The sequence below is a fragment of the Prunus persica genome, chromosome G5, assembly GCF_000346465.2.
Source record: "Prunus persica cultivar Lovell chromosome G5, Prunus_persica_NCBIv2, whole genome shotgun sequence".
NCBI lineage: Eukaryota > Viridiplantae > Streptophyta > Magnoliopsida > Rosales > Rosaceae > Prunus > Prunus persica.
In genome coordinates, this window is record NC_034013.1 from 9918296 (window position 1) to 9935401 (window position 17106).

General features: G+C 38.2%; 3 protein-coding genes across 3 annotated transcripts; all 3 read left to right on the forward strand.

Annotated features, from left to right (window-relative positions):
- LOC18778103 (homeobox protein HD1) lies at window positions 562-5454 on the forward strand. The gene is made up of 5 exons (XM_007209363.2): window positions 562-1617; window positions 1700-1820; window positions 4226-4416; window positions 4603-4734; window positions 4918-5454. Exons 1-5 carry the CDS (start codon window positions 1327-1329, stop codon window positions 5056-5058), a joined length of 876 nt encoding a protein of 291 aa, XP_007209425.1. The 5' UTR covers window positions 562-1326; the 3' UTR covers window positions 5059-5454.
- LOC18776285 (L-type lectin-domain containing receptor kinase VIII.2) lies at window positions 7363-8880 on the forward strand. Its single transcript, XM_007210028.2, has one exon. It carries the CDS (start codon window positions 7363-7365, stop codon window positions 8878-8880), a length of 1518 nt encoding a protein of 505 aa, XP_007210090.2.
- On the forward strand, window positions 9417-16096 carry LOC18776913 (phospholipase D beta 1). Its single transcript, XM_007211079.2, has 10 exons — window positions 9417-11063; window positions 11820-11933; window positions 12324-12518; window positions 13050-13298; window positions 13396-13464; window positions 13559-13706; window positions 13999-14147; window positions 14395-14574; window positions 14681-14878; window positions 15477-16096. Exons 1-10 carry the CDS (start codon window positions 10098-10100, stop codon window positions 15768-15770), a joined length of 2562 nt encoding a protein of 853 aa, XP_007211141.1. The 5' UTR covers window positions 9417-10097; the 3' UTR covers window positions 15771-16096.

The window sequence follows — 17106 nt, forward strand, 5'->3', positions numbered from 1 at the left end:
CAATATTTTGATTAATGGAGCACCCTACCTATGTAGTTGGGTGACTATTACGTTGACGTATTTGTGGTAATTCACAATGTATTATAACAGTTAAGAATTACCTACATACGCGTTGATAAAATGATATTTTAATTCTATTTATTGTTATATTACAATTAGTCGTCAACACGTACATAAATGAGTCATAACCGTTAATGCATGTATGATAATTTTACACTATGATGATGAATGCTTACATTTTAACATGGATAGCATATATGGCTGGAATTGAGTATCATATATTGATATGCTTATTTATTATTTATCCACCCTGACCCTAAAAAAGTTAATAAAGTAATTGTTACACAACTTTATACAGTGTGACCACAAGAGCTATAGCTAGAAAGCTACATATATGTAGATAGACTGTAGTGTTAGTCAACAATGAATTCATATTGAAAGGAGTGCTCCATTTATGAGACTGTGAAGTGTCCAAATCAGGTCTTTAAATAGATGGTTGAAGTCTAATTTGTGATTTTAAAAGGGAAAAAAGAATCCATATTTTCTTGCTGATAATTAACCCAAGAATTATTGCATACCTAATCAAAATTCATTCCTGATATACCAAGATTAGTTAGAATTAAATACTTAACCTCCCCAAGAAAAACCCTTTTTCTCTGAGTAAGCTTTAAGTTGAATTAGGACCCCAGAAAAACAAAATCAGAGGAAATTATAAAAACAAGAGGAAACAGAAAAGAAATAAGCAATCAAATTGTCAGGCCACAGAAGCAAGCAGCTTTATCTTGTTTCTTTTTATGAGCTCCCTTCCAACCGCTTTCATGGTAATGATTCATTCTATTGCCCCCTGTTTCTATTTTCATCCTCAGTCAGTCCCTCTCTAAGCTAAGAACTCATTTCTCAAGAGGCATCAAAACCATTGAAAACCTCACAAAAAGCTTTCAAATTTTCCTTTCTCTATATCTGTGTATGTAAAATCTTTGTTTTTCTCAGACGTGGTGCAGAAAGTTGTGTGTCTCAGATCCCGATATACGGCTCTCCATGGCATCTTTCTTACACCATTAACGATAAAACTGTCAAAGCTATCAAGTTTGCAACTTTCTCTCCTTCTCTCTCTCCCTTTCCCTCTCTCTCTCTCTCTCTCTCTCTCTCTCTCCCACACTGGCATACACCATAATGGCATAAAAATCCATTCTCAAACACAAGGGGTCTCTACTTTCTTTGTGGTCCTCAAAACCCAACCCTCACATACCCTTTTGAAATCACAGCTTCCTCTACAAAACCCATTTCTCCAAATCACAAACTGGTTTAAATTTGGCCCTCTAGAAAATGCAAGAATCTGGTTTGGGCATGATGGGTGGTGGAGGTTTAAGCAGCGGCGATGGTCATCATGAGCACCATAATCGACAACTCAAGGCTGAGATAGCCACCCACCCTCTCTACGAGCAGCTTCTGTCTGCCCACGTGTCATGCCTCCGAGTGGCCACGCCAATCGATCAGCTGCCACTCATAGACGCGCAGCTCTCTCAGTCACACCATCTGTTGCGCTCTTATGCCTCTCAGCAGCAGCATGGCCACTCAGTCTCTCCCCATGAGCGCCAAGAGCTTGATAACTTCTTGGTTAGTCTTTTTGTTTATTAATAAATTTTAGTTAATTTACTCTTGTATTGACTTTTATTATGTATGGGGTTTGATTCTGCAGGCACAATATTTGATCGTTCTGTGCTCTTTCAAAGAACAACTTCAGCAACATGTCAGAGTCCATGCCGTGGAAGCTGTCATGGCCTGCCGTGAAATTGAAAGCAACTTGCAGGCTCTCACTGGTATATATGCTCCATCTCATCTGAAAAGAACTTCACCTTTCTTACTGTAGATTTTAATAATTTTATTTCGTACTTTATTATATACCATATTTCGTGTTTGACATGAATATCTAAGCATTTTCATCACGCCTGGTGCATTAGAACTGTTAATATTTGTTTATTTTAGTCATTGGGGATGAAATTGCTTGTGTTTTAATGCGTTTGGTAGGCATAAAGGATAAGAATGGCCAGCTATGTTGGGGTTCTGGAAGTTTGAGTACTGTCCTTGAAAGAAGTGGGTAGGGTCTACAAGAAAAATAATCAAAGATTAGAGTTGGGTAGCGGTTGGTTAATAGATTCAAACTCAGTGAAGTTCCTGAGGGAGGAGAGGGTGCACCCTAATAAGTCTCCATGACCAACTAATAAAATTGCAGGAGATTTTTTTTTTTTTTAAGACCTTTCTTATAGAGAGGGTCGATAACATACAAAATTCACACACACAATACGAATGCTAAGACTCGAATTCATAATCTTTCCTGAAAATAGTATTTACTCCAAATTACTATACTATGCGGTAGCAAAATATTAATAGGTTCAAGAATACGTTTAATTCTGATGATTGCAGTCATTATTATTGTTGTTATTTTCTTTGGGAAATACAATGCATGAACTTGTTTGTTGGCTTATCCATATCTTGGAAGTTTGGTGAGTTGGTGACTTGGAGATTTGGTGGTGGAGTATAACTAAGTGCATGTAACCACTCATATAATTTATGAATGATAAATGATTATGTGAGGGTTGGATTGATTGGGGTCTGCTAGCTAGCTGCTAGCTGAAACAGGTACAAAGTCTTTTCACTATATCAAAATACCAAAATAATAAAATTAAGAATTGTGAAACTTCAATAAATTAATTAATGCTATGAAAAAGGCCTCATTAATATTTTTTTGGTGTGGATTTATATCCTCATTAATTGGTTGTTAGGGTTAGAGACACCGAACAAAAAAGTAGAATACAGATTAATAAAGAAAAGACATTTGACTTGTGGCTCAAGTGTTTAAGAGTATTCAGCATACATTTGAGTTCTTTGTGTTCCATTTTCGGTCTCTTAGTATATATAGAAAATGTTGGATAAGAGTATTGATACAGACATCAAAATAAATCCTAAAAAGTTGGACAAGAGTATTGCTAGAGACATCATCTCCTTGCCACGTTATTTTTGTAACTAAAATTTGAAAAAAGGTATGGTGACTTGGTTAAGTAATTGCTTGTTTACTACAAACAAGCCAACTTTAAACTTGTTGCCAAATATAAAAGGTGGAGATTGATTTTACTAAACCATATGGTTATTGGTAGCATATTATCTAATTGTGGCTTGTATTTTTTTCCCCAAGCTGAAGTAGTAGGTAGAACTTAGCATGGTCGCCTAAGACTTGTACGTGAACTTCAAATGGCATATTCATATCAAATTTTGACTAGTATATTTTTTTTTTTCTTGAACAATTTTGACTAGTATTTTGTTTTCTATCCAAGCACAAAAGAGTGAATGAAAAAAGAAAATAAAAAAACAAAGAGAAAGGGAAAGAGTTGTGCTTGACATCAAGGTAAAGAAAGAGACAAATTAGTGCCAAACACAGAGAAAGGACAAAATATTAGTGTAATACACCAAATTAACGAGTATATTATATTTGTTTAAGAAAATTTGGATGTAGGTTTGTTGGATTCAAATTTTATTAGTTATAAGGTGCAACCGACAATGCCCCCAAAAAAAAGTGAACCCTACACCCATATGGATCATAGTGGTTGTTGTTCTTTGTTCAATTCTTGCCATGCATGCGTAGACCTGATATTTATGCCTTCTAGGGTCTGTTAATTCCTTTTCTTTTCTCTTATATTATTTGTTACAAATGTGAGGTGATTGAAAAAGACCTATAATACCTTAACACATTAGTGGTCATTTTCCTTTTGTTTTATAGGTAATTAGGATGAGAGTCTTGTTGTTTTCTTCCCAAGTTTCAAATATTTTAAAAATACTCGTGATAGTGCCTTCTGAATACCATAAATATTTAACTGTTAATGTTAGATTAATTTGTAAAACAAAATTATATAATAAAACCCTTAGGCACCAGCGTGTGAGTAAATCCCCCTCCCCCTTCCTACTTTTGAACCAAAAATAAAATAAAAATGTTGCTTATAGGCCCAGCTCACCAGTCAGTTTGTATAAGAGTTATTTTTGTACAATTTTATAATAGGGAAATTGAGTAACAAGTAAATACTTTGTGAACATGTTGTGATACAAAGCAAAATAGAATGGAAAATTAAGCTGAAGTAGAGGAAGGCATTCAGTTATGTCATTTCCTTGCCAATACAAAGTAGAATTAGTAGCTGAGTTTGAAGGCTTAATTTCCTCTGTTTCATCTTTTCAGGAGTAAGTCTGGGTGAAGGTTCAGGTGCAACAATGTCAGATGATGAGGATGACATGCAGATGGATTTCTCTTTGGATCAATCCGGCGGCGACGGGCATGACATGATGGGATTTGGCCCCCTACTCCCAACTGAATCGGAACGATCGCTAATGGAAAGAGTTCGCCAGGAATTGAAGATTGAGCTGAAGCAGGTAAATATTGCACATACATAAAAGTTACATAAATGCTGAAGTTATAATGAATGCTAATTCTACTACATTTTGGTTTTGGGATGCAAAATGAGCTTACTGTTGCCTAAAAATATACCAAGCTCTTGGTAGACATTGCTGCTATGTGACAGTATAACCATAACAAACTTACACCGTTTAAATTTACAGGGCTTTAAGTCAAGAATTGAAGATGTGAGGGAGGAGATTTTAAGAAAAAGAAGGGCAGGCAAACTTCCTGGTGACACTACTACAGTGTTGAAGAATTGGTGGCAGCAACACTCAAAGTGGCCCTACCCAACTGTAAACAAACAACTTCACCATTCATTTATGATTTTGTTGCACATTAGAGACAAAATAGGAAAGATATAAAAATAAGTTGCTGTGGTAACAAGATCTCTACCTCCAGCTCTGTTTACTGCTTCTACAATTTGTTGATATTTGTGATGCCATTAACAATGAAAGCTGCATATAATATATATACAGGAAGATGACAAGGCAAAACTTGTGGAGGAAACAGGGCTGCAGCTCAAGCAAATAAACAACTGGTTCATCAATCAAAGGAAGCGCAACTGGCACAGCAACTCTCAATCAGTGACCTCTTTAAAGTCGAAGCGCAAAAGATAGACGAACCGATCGATCTTGTTTGTTAACTGGAGAAACAGTAAATGATGAACTCACGTTTATGTCTGATATATGGCTGTTTTGTGACCTTGGCGGAGTATACATAGGATCTACCCAATACTTTTGAAAAGCATTGAAGGGATATTAGATGTTTGCAAAACTCAGCTACAGACAGTAACAACTGGCCAACTGATAGCTTACCATGTGGGGTTGTATAAATTCATGTTTTCAATAGGGTAATGGTACTTGATTGATCTTTATGTATCATATTTCATTTACTTCTGAGTTGCTTCCCATTACCACTTACAAATGTAGACTGGTTGCTCTATTTCTGTAAAATTGTTGCAACATTTCTAACAACATTTTGAATTTCACAAATATAAATTCTCTGTTGAATTATTTGCAGCATGGCTCCCAACACCAAGCCTTGAATTGGGTTGTCAGCTACAACTTGCCAGATTATCTGACTGCATATACAGAAAGATGTTCACAAACTGAAAAAAGGGCAGCATTGCCTAGTAAATAAAAAAATAATGAATGTGTTCTCATAAAATAGACAGTAGCTCTCACATTCATTGATCGCGTGTCCAGAATGCGAGGAGAGGGACGTGCATAAACCCGTTCAAGATTTCTCCTCTAATTATGCTTCAAACCTAAAAAGTTACACAACTCACATTCTGCTAGTTGGAATTTGGAAGTGTAATGTATTGAATTCAAAAGCGATTACAACAAAACAAAATTTGAGCATTGCAAGTAAATTTCATTTGAAGCACTTCTATTATACAATATATATGCGCATGCGCATGTACTCACCGCAATTTTAAAGCCAGTAAAATTGCTTCATATTTTGTGATCCGTACGATCACCAAAGAGATCAAGATATATTTATATTTTCTTCTCTTTATAAGTTGCAACTTGCAAGATAAGAGTTCATTTAAAATGCGAAAAAGAGGACAACTAGTGCTCCACTAATCTTGTACAAGATAACAAGCACTCTGCACAAAAGTTAAGCATCGAAACTTAACAAATGAAGAAGCAATATGCACCAAAAGCTTAGCTAGAAGATGATCGAGAATTATGTATGGTGTTATATGATGGAACAGACTGTGTTATGCATTGCATACTTCTAAGAAAATCTGGAATGACTATTTCCATGAAAATTGAAGGCCAAGGAACTAATCCTATTACCAAATATTTGTTAGCAATTTGTGCGGGATCAAATTGCCTCACATCATATAAGTGACTGTTCAATATATTTAGTTATGTATGCCAAAATTTCATTGAAGATAGTATCAATGTTAATGTTATATGGAGAGTCGAAATACGTAACATGAACTACATTATTATTATTATTATTATTTTAGTACAAACGAAAGATTAGGGGAGGGGGGTTTACACACAAACATTCCGGTTGCTGGGGGGATTCAAAAGACATTAATTCTTAAAACAAAAGCAAGCATAAGGTGCATGGTATGTACTATTCCATTTGGGATGTAAACTTTTTCTTATCTTTTTTTAAGGTTCTGAGTGCTACCTATCTTTAGAACATTTTAAGGACTTTTGTCATGTCTCAAGGTGGCATGGAAAGAGTAGGTCAGCCGCCAGAGACGTATGCGGATGCCTTTTGAGGGTGATCACTTGATTTTAATTGGATTCGCAAACATCTTCTATAGGAGGCTTCGCAATCAAACAGTGATATGCTTCAAAAGGCGAAGGGGAAATATTGAGCTTGTAGCTCTATCTATGCAAATGCTACACGTTGCATGGAATTAAGCTTTGTGACCACAATTGACATCTACAGTAGCAATTTAGTACTTTTAACATTTTCTTAGCCAGAAAAAAGGCACCCACCTACACAATAAATAGGGCAAACATCAAATTGAGCTTCCCCCAACATTCACCCTTCATCAAATGGATTCTCCACCATGCTTATGGTGGCTATTAATTTTAGGCTCAATTGTGCATCTTGTACAGCAACCCCAACTTCTTCAGGCACATAGATTTTCCTTCACACATCACCCAAAGGGGCCTTTCACAAATGTCACCAAACACCTTCACTTCCCAAATTTTCACACAACTTCAAGCCTTGGAACCAATTTTCCTCAACTAAAATTCCTTGGCAATGCAAGAGTCTCAGATGACAAGGGTGTGATTCAAATACCCCATTCATCATCATCACAAGCTGATCAGCCTACATACCAAGTAGGCAGAGCCATTTACTCCTCTCCTATACGCCTCTTCGACCCGTTAACACTAACCCCAGCTTCTTTCGAGACCACATTCTCCTTCCAATTCACCACTAACTCCATGGCAACTGGCGGGGGCAATGGCCTCGCCTTTGTCATTTCCCCCGACGAGTTCACCATAGGACGGCCGGGCCCCTGGCTGGGAATCCTCAACGATGCATGCAACCATTACAAGGTGTTTGCAGTCGAGTTTGACACTAACCACGATCCGCAATTTGGCGACCCCAATGATGATCACATTGGCATCAACCTTGGGGCGGCAGTCTCATTCAAAACCGCCAATTTGTCAGAAGCTAATATTTCCCTCCACAATAGCAAAGTCCACAGAGCATGGATCACCTACGATGGCAATCATAAACACATCAACATCCACTTGGGTTTAGACGGTAACCCAATTCCCTCAAAACCCATATTGTCTTCATCTCTAAACCTCTCTCCATTTCTTCAAGAGTACATGTTCGTAGGGTTCTCTGCTTCCACTGGAAATTCATCACAAAATTCAATCCACAATATACTTTCATGGAACTTTTCATCCACAGTACAAGCTTCTCTTCACGTCCCATCCACCAAAATTTGCCACAGAAATGTAGCGCACCTAGTCTCCAAGTACTCCACCACACCCCACACAAACCCACCAAGCAGTTTCTTGATCTTTGTGGCTCTGCTAAGCTTGAGCTCAGTGGCTTTGCTCAGTTTTTACTTCAGCCGCATAAAAACAAACACCTCGGATGCACTTTTGTTCTTCGACACAAAACAGAGGCCAATGCTCCCAATCAGTCCTCGCCGTTTCACATTTGCGGAGCTCTACATCGCAACGCGGCGTTTTGACAAAGCCCAAGTCTTGGCCACCGACTGTAGAGGAGGCAGCACGTCCGTTTTGTACAGAGGGACGCTTGTGAATGGGTGTCAAGTCGCAGTGAAGCGATTCTCGACTCCGTTCTTGAGTTCCGCCCGAGTTACGAAACGACTCGGGGATCAAATAACTCGGGCGAGTCACCCGAGTCTACCCCACATACGCGGGTGGTGCTGCGACGGTAGAGAGGCCATGATCGTCTACGATCATTACCCGAACGGAAGCTTGGACAGGTGGCTGTTCGGGATTGGAGCGCTGCCATGGACGTGGCGGCTCAAGCTCGTCAAGGACATAGCAGAGGGTTTGAGCTTCCTCCATTCCAAGGAGCTCGCTCACGGAAATTTGAAGGCGAGCAGCGTCTTCCTGGACCTAAATTACCGACCTATCCTTGGAGATTACGGGTTGGACTTCTTTCTGCCCGGGTCGGGTCGGGGCAGCATGGGTGATGTGTTCGGGTTTGGGATATTTGTTTTGGAAACTGTGGCGGGAAGGAAAGAGGAGGGTCTTTTGGGGTTTGCGCGGGAGATGTTTGAGAAGGGAGAGATAGAGAGGGTTGTGGATGAGAGGATGAGAGACCGAGTTAACTCGGAGGAAGCGGTTCGGATTTTGAAAATTGGGCTGAGTTGTACTGCGAGCGAGCGTGGTAGGAGGCCTTGCATGGAAGAGGTGGTTCAGTGCCTTGCATCTAGTTCCCATAGTAGGCCCGTAGAGCTTTCGCCTCTATGAGTCTCGCCTCTATTAAAGAAATAATACGATAGAAGAACTCTTGCACTTCTGGTCGCAAATTTTAGTTATAACTAAAATTTTGCAATCAATGTATTAATTTTAACAATGTTGTAGCTCAAAGCCAAAAAGTTATAAAGGAGACGAGCAACAAAATGAGCTTTAGCATTGATCCGATCGTCATTCGAACATAAGATATGTTACACAAAGCCAACAAGTTACAAGGGAATCGGCAACGGAATCATAGGGTGCAAAATGGTTAAAAACTCTGGGATCAGATCAGGCCCACCATTATACAGCCAATGTCTTTGATACCCAAACCCAACAACTTGTGACAGTTTATGGACACTAAAGATGGATCCAATAAATAAACAAAGCCACGGACATAACGGTCTAAACGCCTTAAAAAAACTGAGAATTATAAAACACGCGCCTAAAAGCCAGCGACAGCTTCGCCTTTTAGCCTGCCTTCCTTTAGCCGGCTTTGTGAGACGACGAAGTGTTGATTTTCGTTTGACGAGAAGAACGGCAGCGAGAAAAGGAAACAAAAATAAACTTTACAATCAATCTGAAAAAATTTCTCCAGCTGATGGAACCTTCCAAGCATGTCAAGGAAGAATACCCGATGTCTTCTCAATCCTTCTTTGTTTTTCAACGCTTTGTTTCAGCTGTATCACTGCCTCCTATTTGGGAATTTCGCGTTGATTATTCATTTGGGTCCACATTTTTGCGTTTAATAATGGGAAAGTCTGCTTCTTGTTGTTGTTCTTCTTCTTCATATCCATTCAACTACTACCTCGTATATTTTATTGTTTTTTCTCTTCCTTATTGCACTTTCAAGCCTACCTTCTTTTACTCATTCAGAGCAGCCCATCATATTATTTCTGCCAACCCTTAAACCCCAAATTTCAGTTCTGGCCTATTTCTTCCACCAGATGAATATAGCCCATTTGGCTAGTTTTCCTTCCCACTACCTTGAATAATGCCAACCCAGATTCATTTTAGTGCCGATTCTTTCCTTGGTGTGGAGCAACAAGAAATTTGGGGGTCTTTGTGAATTGGGTAGTTACCCTTTTGTGATTTTGAAACCTGTTATTGGCTTTTGGGTAGCAATTTAGTTGGTGGAGTTTGTTTGATATTGTTCTGTCAGTGGTTCTGTGTCATTTCATCAAGTTCTAATTTTTTTTGTTTTGAAGGTGACAACTGAGAAGTATTCTTGTATGGCTTATCCTGTTTATACTGAATCGTTATCATTTGGAGGCTCAGAACATGGGCAGGGTCAACAAGTTCTGCCATTTCAGGCAGCCAATGGCTCTCTGAAGGTGTCTCTTTTACATGGCAACTTAGCTATTTGGGTCATGAAGGCCAAAAACCTTCCTAATATGGATATGCTTCACAAGACTCTCGGAGACGTGTTTTTAAGATTGCCTAGCAGACTTAGCAGCAAAAGTGAAGGGAAAACATCTGATAAAATAACCAGTGATCCATATGTGACAATATCAGTTGCAGGTGCTGTAGTTGGGAGGACTTTTGTGATCAGTAATAGCGAAAACCCGGTTTGGGAGCAGCATTTTGATGTTCCTGTTGCGCATTATGCTTCAGAAGTCCATTTTGTTGTGAAAGACAGTGATGTTGTGGGCTCCCAGATCATAGGTGCTGTAGGAATCCCAGTTGAACGATTAGTTTCTGGCATGAAAGTTGAGGGAACCTTTCCAATCCTTAATGCCAGCGGGAAAATATGTAAGCCTGGAGCTACTTTGACTCTATCAATACAATATACCCCAATTGAAAATTTGACCTTTTATAATCAGGGAGTAGGCTCAGATCCTGATCATCAAGGGGTCCCTGGTACTTACTTTCCTCTTAGGAGAGGTGGTAGAGTTACTCTCTATCAAGATGCCCATGTTCATGATGGTTGCCTTCCCAATCTGGAGCTTGATGGCAGGGTTCAGTATGAGCAGGGGAATTGTTGGCAAGACATGTTTGATGCAATAAGTCAGGCCCGCCGTTTGATATACATTACTGGGTGGTCAGTGTACCACAAGGTTAGATTGGTCCGGGATAAAGATGAGACAACAGATTACATGTTAGGGGATCTTCTTAAGACCAAATCACAGGAAGGTGTGAGGGTGCTGCTTCTTGTTTGGGATGATCCAACTTCAAGGAGCATTTTGGGATATAAAACGGTAAGGCCTCGGGAGATTAGAAATATATTATTCTGCTATTTTGCACTACAATATAATTTTGGTTCACATAAGACTCATTTTACTTTTCTTGCATATTAGGATGCTTTATGAGTTTACCCTTCTATTGAACAAGTTATAATTGGCCCAATGTTGAAGCTCCAAAAATTTCTTTGCAAATCTGATATATTCCTGTCTTAGGGCTCAAGAATATTGATTGCAACTGCTTTAGGAGAGCAGAGAAATAATGCAACCTTTCTTCTATATGGTGCTGAAACTGACTTGACGTTTTACTGAGTCTTATTCTTAGTTCTACGTCCTAATTTCGCTACATGACATAAAGGTGATCAAACATCTTAAGATTCATGAAATCTCAAAAATAGAACATAGTTTGTGTCTGTTCTTAGATAAAATCTTTCACTTAAAATTTTAATATTTTAGTTAAGATACGATTCTTTATGAAGCACCAAGCTAGTTGGCGAAAATGTTGCCTGTTTTCTGCAGTCATATTCCCTTTCGTGCCTTGTAATTTAAAATTTTGTCTCATTATCTTCCTCTCACATCTACAAGACACAAAGGCTATGTGCTTCATCTGGTTGACACCAAGTATAGCTTGAATAAATGCTTGAGAAAACTAATAATTTGTTGTACATCATTATCCAATTCTGTTATTATTTGCCACTTCAGTATCTTTTACCTGCTCAAGTCCGTCAATAACTGTCTTCTTTCACCTGATATCATTGACTATATAATGTGTAGGAAGGGGTCATGCAAACTTATGATGAGGAGACTCGGCGTTTCTTCAAGCACTCTTCAGTCCAAGTGGTACTTTGCCCTCGATCTGCTGTAAAGGGTAGCTGGGTCAAAAAGCAGGTTGGATAAAACAATCCCTGCATTAATGATGGAAGTTGAGAAAGGAGGCATTGTCCTTGTTTTTTTTCTTCTAGCTCTGAGCTTATGTCAAATTGTCTATGACTGACTACTTATGCTGCTAAATCATTTGTTTCTGGCTAGCATGTGCAAAGAATTTTTGTTTTTCACAAGCCCTGGAACTCTGAGGGCATCCTTGTTAAAACCAAAAGGAATACTTTTGGCATAACCGAGATTGATTTATCTTGTCATGTGCTGTTCAGATACTTATTAGAAGAAAGAAACTCTTCAGATGTATAATTGTCTGTCACTATCTATTTGTTTGTATTTACATGCATAATGTTCTGAGTTAGTGCTTTCTTTGAACCTTTCAAATTTTGTCTTTGGTTACAGGAAGCTGGAACAATCTATACCCATCATCAGAAAACAGTGCTTGTGGATGCTGATGCTGGCCATTCTAAAAGAAAGATCATTGCATTTGTTGGAGGTCTTGATTTATGCATGGGGCGCTATGACACTCCAGAGCATTCTATCTTTAGGAGTATGAAGACTGTGCACAAAGATGACTGTCGTAACCCTACTTTCTCGGTAACCATTGTATTAATTTTCTACTTTGTTGTTGGTTATAGTGTTTCTGTTCATCTGAAATGTGTACTCTTCTTGTTTAGGCTGTCTAGTTTGACAAGGGTCATGTATAGTTCTATGATTCTGTTACTGTAATAATTGTGGCTAGAAAATGTTATGATTGGCAAAACATACAGGCATCAAAGCAGTTTCCAGGTTTAAATGCCAAATGTAACATATAATGCTTGGTATGAAATGCTGAATGATGACACACAAAATGCAATATTGAAAGTCTAAGCACTTTTCTTATGAAACATGAAAGAGAATACTCAATAGTTATTAATGAACTACATGCTCACTCTTTCTTCAAAAGTTTCTCATACTTTTGTGATCCTATAAAGAGCACGCAATTCATTGTTGTTACTGGTTTACCAGTTCCGTGGCAGAGGTCTCATGAAAAGTTCACCTTGATGAATCAATTTCAAATAGTGTAATAATGTACAGTTTTCCCCATCTTCACCTTTTAAACTGCATTTTTGTTTGGGTACACAACAGGAGCGTGCTGTTGGTTGTCCAAGGCAGCCATGGCATGATTTGCACAGTAAAATTGATGGTCCAGCAGCATATGACGTCCTCACCAATTTTGAGGAGCGTTGGTTGAAGGCTTCAAAACCACACGGTCTTCAGAAACTGAAAACACCGCATGATGATGCATTACTCAGGATTGAGAGAATTCCTGAAATTATTGGGATAGCGGATGTTCCTTGCCTGAGTGGAGATGATCTAGAAGCTTGGGATGTTCAGGTATATTGGATGTCAACCAGCTATATCTGAGGTTTTTTTTCTTTCTTTTTTTGGCTATGAGTTGAAAATACAGTTAACCATTTGCTCACAATTGAAGGTTTTCCGTTCAATTGATTCCAATTCCGTGAAAGGATTTCCGAAGGACTCAAAGTATGCTGCAAGCATGGTGAGATGTTTGGCTTTTAACTTCTTTGCACTAACATAAAATATCTCACAAACTTAATTCTGATGGTTCACCATATGTCTGCATTCTGTAACAGAACCTGGTTTGTGGGAAGCATGTGCTGATAGACATGAGTATACATGCAGCATATGTCAAGGCAATCCGTGCAGCTCAACATTTTATTTACATAGAGAACCAGTACTTCCTTGGGTCATCATATAATTGGAACTTGTACAATGATTTAGGTGAGAACTCTGACCTTTGAAGCAGGTAACCATGAAATGAATTTAGGTGGTTCATTAAACATTTCAGTGTTCCCTTTTTCCCTTCCCACTTAGTGCGAGCACGTAGCATTGGAATTATGTTGAGGAAATAATGTAATAAGCTCTCCTTAATTCTGAACAAGAAATTTTGGGGAAATAATAAAATTTTGGATCATAAAGCAATACACATGGCATATGTTAAATCGGATCTTAAACTTAACATGTGATTTATTGTTTGTCATAGAGACATCAGTGATAAGGCATTTTTCTGCAGGTGCAAACAATTTAATACCAATGGAAATTGCTCTTAAAATTGTAAATAAAATCAAAGCAAATGAGAGATTTTGCGTATACATTGTTATCCCCATGTGGCCAGAAGGTGTTCCTACAAGCACTCCTATTCAACGAATTCTCTTTTGGCAGGTAATCTGATTACTATTTTTAAAAAGTACTTATAGGTCTTAAGAAATAATTGTTGGCTTGAGACTAATTAGAGTTCTAGCATATCATATGAAGCTTGTTGGGCTGTAATAAAAATCCAAATTTATTTTCAAGGCAATTTGTTTTGACCATTATTCAGGTGAAACTTCCATTAATCACTAGCAATGTTGCACTATTTGTGAGTTTATTGTTGCATGTTTTTTCACCTGCTATTTTTCTTTTACTGCAGCATAAAACAATGCAAATGATGTATGAAATGATTTTCAAAGCTCTAAAGGAGGTTGGACTTGACAATAAGTATTGTCCACAAGACTACTTGAATTTCTTTTGCCTCGGGAATCGTGAGACCCTGAGTGGTGAAGACGACTCTGCTGCAAAGGCAAACAAAAAAGAAGCAAACACTCCTCAAGTATCTCCCCTGACGTTTCTCTTGAGTTGATATTTAGCTTTCCCATTTCCAGAAGCTATGTGTTCCAATACGCCTTAATTGTTGCTTCTGGTTTTCTGTAATCCAGGCACTCACTCGGAAGTACCGACGCTTTATGATCTACGTCCATTCCAAAGGAATGATAGTGGACGATGAGTATGTCATCTTGGGATCTGCAAATATCAATCAGCGATCCATGGAAGGTACCCGAGATACTGAAATAGCAATGGGGGCATATCAGCCTCAGCATACTTGGGCTAGCAAACGCTCAAGTCCACATGGACAGGTAAGCCTGGCAAGTAAAGATTATTGTATTCATATTTCTAGAGGTTGCCTGTGGATTTATGTGTTGTAAATGATTCCTGAAAGTTTAAGGAAGCTTGAGAGAAATGATATACCATTCTTAACAATTTTCGACCAAAACTTAGGTTGTATGAATATCCAAATTTCTCTGGCCAAAAAAAAAAAAAAGAGTACTCGGATTTCATTGAATTTAGTCCTAAATTTGTGTTCAGTAGCTGCAATAACTGCAAGGTTGCTTTCTTCTTTATCAGTGCTTGAAAAGTCTCTGATACTTGTTTCTTCAAGTAAAAATATGTTTGGTGCTTAGTTTTCTTAGTTTTCTTCAAGGTATCACAATTGATAATTCCCAATGCAAAGATTATAAATCATATTGCTAGAGGTTGCCAGTACATTTTGTAAATGATTCCTGAAAGTCGAAAGATGGCTGAGAGAATTTTCTGCAGCATGATAGAATTATATGCCATTCTTAACCATTTTCAACCAAAACATAGGAACAGGTCATCATTCATGAATCATGCATATGGAAATGATAGGCGACAAGAAAAAGTATGTAATAATTTGATATGTTTGTGTTCTTGCAGATATATGGATATAGAATGTCACTGTGGGCAGAGCACATAGGATCTCTTGAAGAATGTTTCAAGCAACCAGAGAGCATCGAATGCATGAGACGGGTACGGTCTTTGAGTGAGCAGAACTGGGGGCAATATGTGGCCGATGAGATTACAGAAATGAAGGGTCACCTCCTGAAATATCCAGTTGAAGTTGATCAAACAGGCAAGGTGAAGGCTCTTCCTGGCTGTGAAACATTTCCAGATGTTGGCGGCAACATACTAGGGGCATTTACAGCCATCCAAGAAAATCTCACCATTTGATCCAATTCATCAACACCTACATATTCGCAATGGCTTTCAGTACAGTTTTAAGTCCAGGTGAAAAGTATGCTTCTGCCTCAATTCCTGGTCATACGGCTTGATCCAATTTTACACCATTTTTTTCATTTTTTTTTTCTTACACACCAAAGGGCAGGATTTGAACCTACAAGAGCTGTGAATAAATTTTGTTTGTTTTGTTGAATGCTGCATGAAGGCGCATATACTCAAAACCTCTCCTTTTTCTATTTCTCAATCACAAGCATCTACTACTACAGTCAAGTTTACCAACTTTCCAATACAGCATGGTCAAATTGATGGCTGTTTAATCATGTCCAAGTATAATTTTCCCTTTTTCCTCTTTCCTTTTTTCCCCAAGCGAAATCGATCCTACGATATCTCTTTCATCCATCCACCAAGCCTGCCACATGAGCTAAGATTGATGGCAAAATGTGAGTTATTTTCTGAGTGTTCGGGGTGAGGTCAAACTTGGAATCACTTTTAACATTGGAAAAAGAAATACCACTAAATCGAAGGAATTCGTCATTTTGATTCCAAATGTGATTTAGAAAGAGAGACAAGAAACAGAAAAACAAAGCCGTATATCACGAGTAAATGTGAAAGATTGAAAAATGGGTCCTACAAAGCTTTTCTTTCGCTGTCACACGATTAACACTTGAACTAAAGGTGTGTTCTTACTCAAACCACCCATTCTTTTGGACAATGGAGATTCGTATCCCACTTCACTATCGTATACGGGTTTATTAACAGTGTTCTGCAGCTGCATCAAGCATCATCCTGATTCCTGCCATTATCTTATATAACTACAACTACCACCACTAACTTGGGTTATATAGTTTGGTCGTGGGAATTTTAGACCAATGCCACCAGAATTATGGTTTTGTTGCAATTTAATGCTTGCAAAATGAATTGTGTCAATTTGCCATTTTCATGAAAATTTTTGTTGCAATGTGTGACATAGTCTAAATTTTTTTTCTTTTGTTTTTTTGTTTTTGCTAAAGATTTGTGCGTGATTCGCATATGACCCTTTTGAAGGGTATTTTAGCATCCAAAATATTGATACACTCTTTTTGAAAGATAGCATGCAAAACACATTGGAACAAAATCATGATTTTTACGGTGCTAAAGAGTAACAGAGTCTATAATTCATGTAGGAGCCGAGTTAGTATAATTTTCCCTACTCAAATCCCGCAATGAACGAAAAAGAGCAAAACCAAAGAGGATCTATTAAATATTTCATTTAGTTTCACTAAGAGGAGCAAATTATTATTATTATTTTTTTAATCTCAATCACTTTTGAAAACTTAGAAGTGCGTGT

Bases quoted from the DNA above. Each gene is read 5' to 3' on its own strand.
- LOC18778103 (XM_007209363.2), top strand. From the start codon at position 1,327: ATGCAAGAATCTGGTTTGGGCATGATGGGTGGTGGAGGTTTAAGCAGC. The intron at 1,821-4,225 runs GTATATATGCTC...TCATCTTTTCAG, and splicing joins CAACTTGCAGGCTCTCACTG to GAGTAAGTCTGGGTGAAGGT. The intron at 4,735-4,917 runs GTAAACAAACAA...ATATATATACAG, and splicing joins CAAAGTGGCCCTACCCAACT to GAAGATGACAAGGCAAAACT.
- LOC18776285 (XM_007210028.2), top strand. From the start codon at position 7,363: ATGGCAACTGGCGGGGGCAATGGCCTCGCCTTTGTCATTTCCCCCGAC.
- LOC18776913 (XM_007211079.2), top strand. From the start codon at position 10,098: ATGGCTTATCCTGTTTATACTGAATCGTTATCATTTGGAGGCTCAGAA. The intron at 11,934-12,323 runs GTTGGATAAAAC...CTTTGGTTACAG, and splicing joins GTAGCTGGGTCAAAAAGCAG to GAAGCTGGAACAATCTATAC. The intron at 12,519-13,049 runs GTAACCATTGTA...GGTACACAACAG, and splicing joins GTCGTAACCCTACTTTCTCG to GAGCGTGCTGTTGGTTGTCC.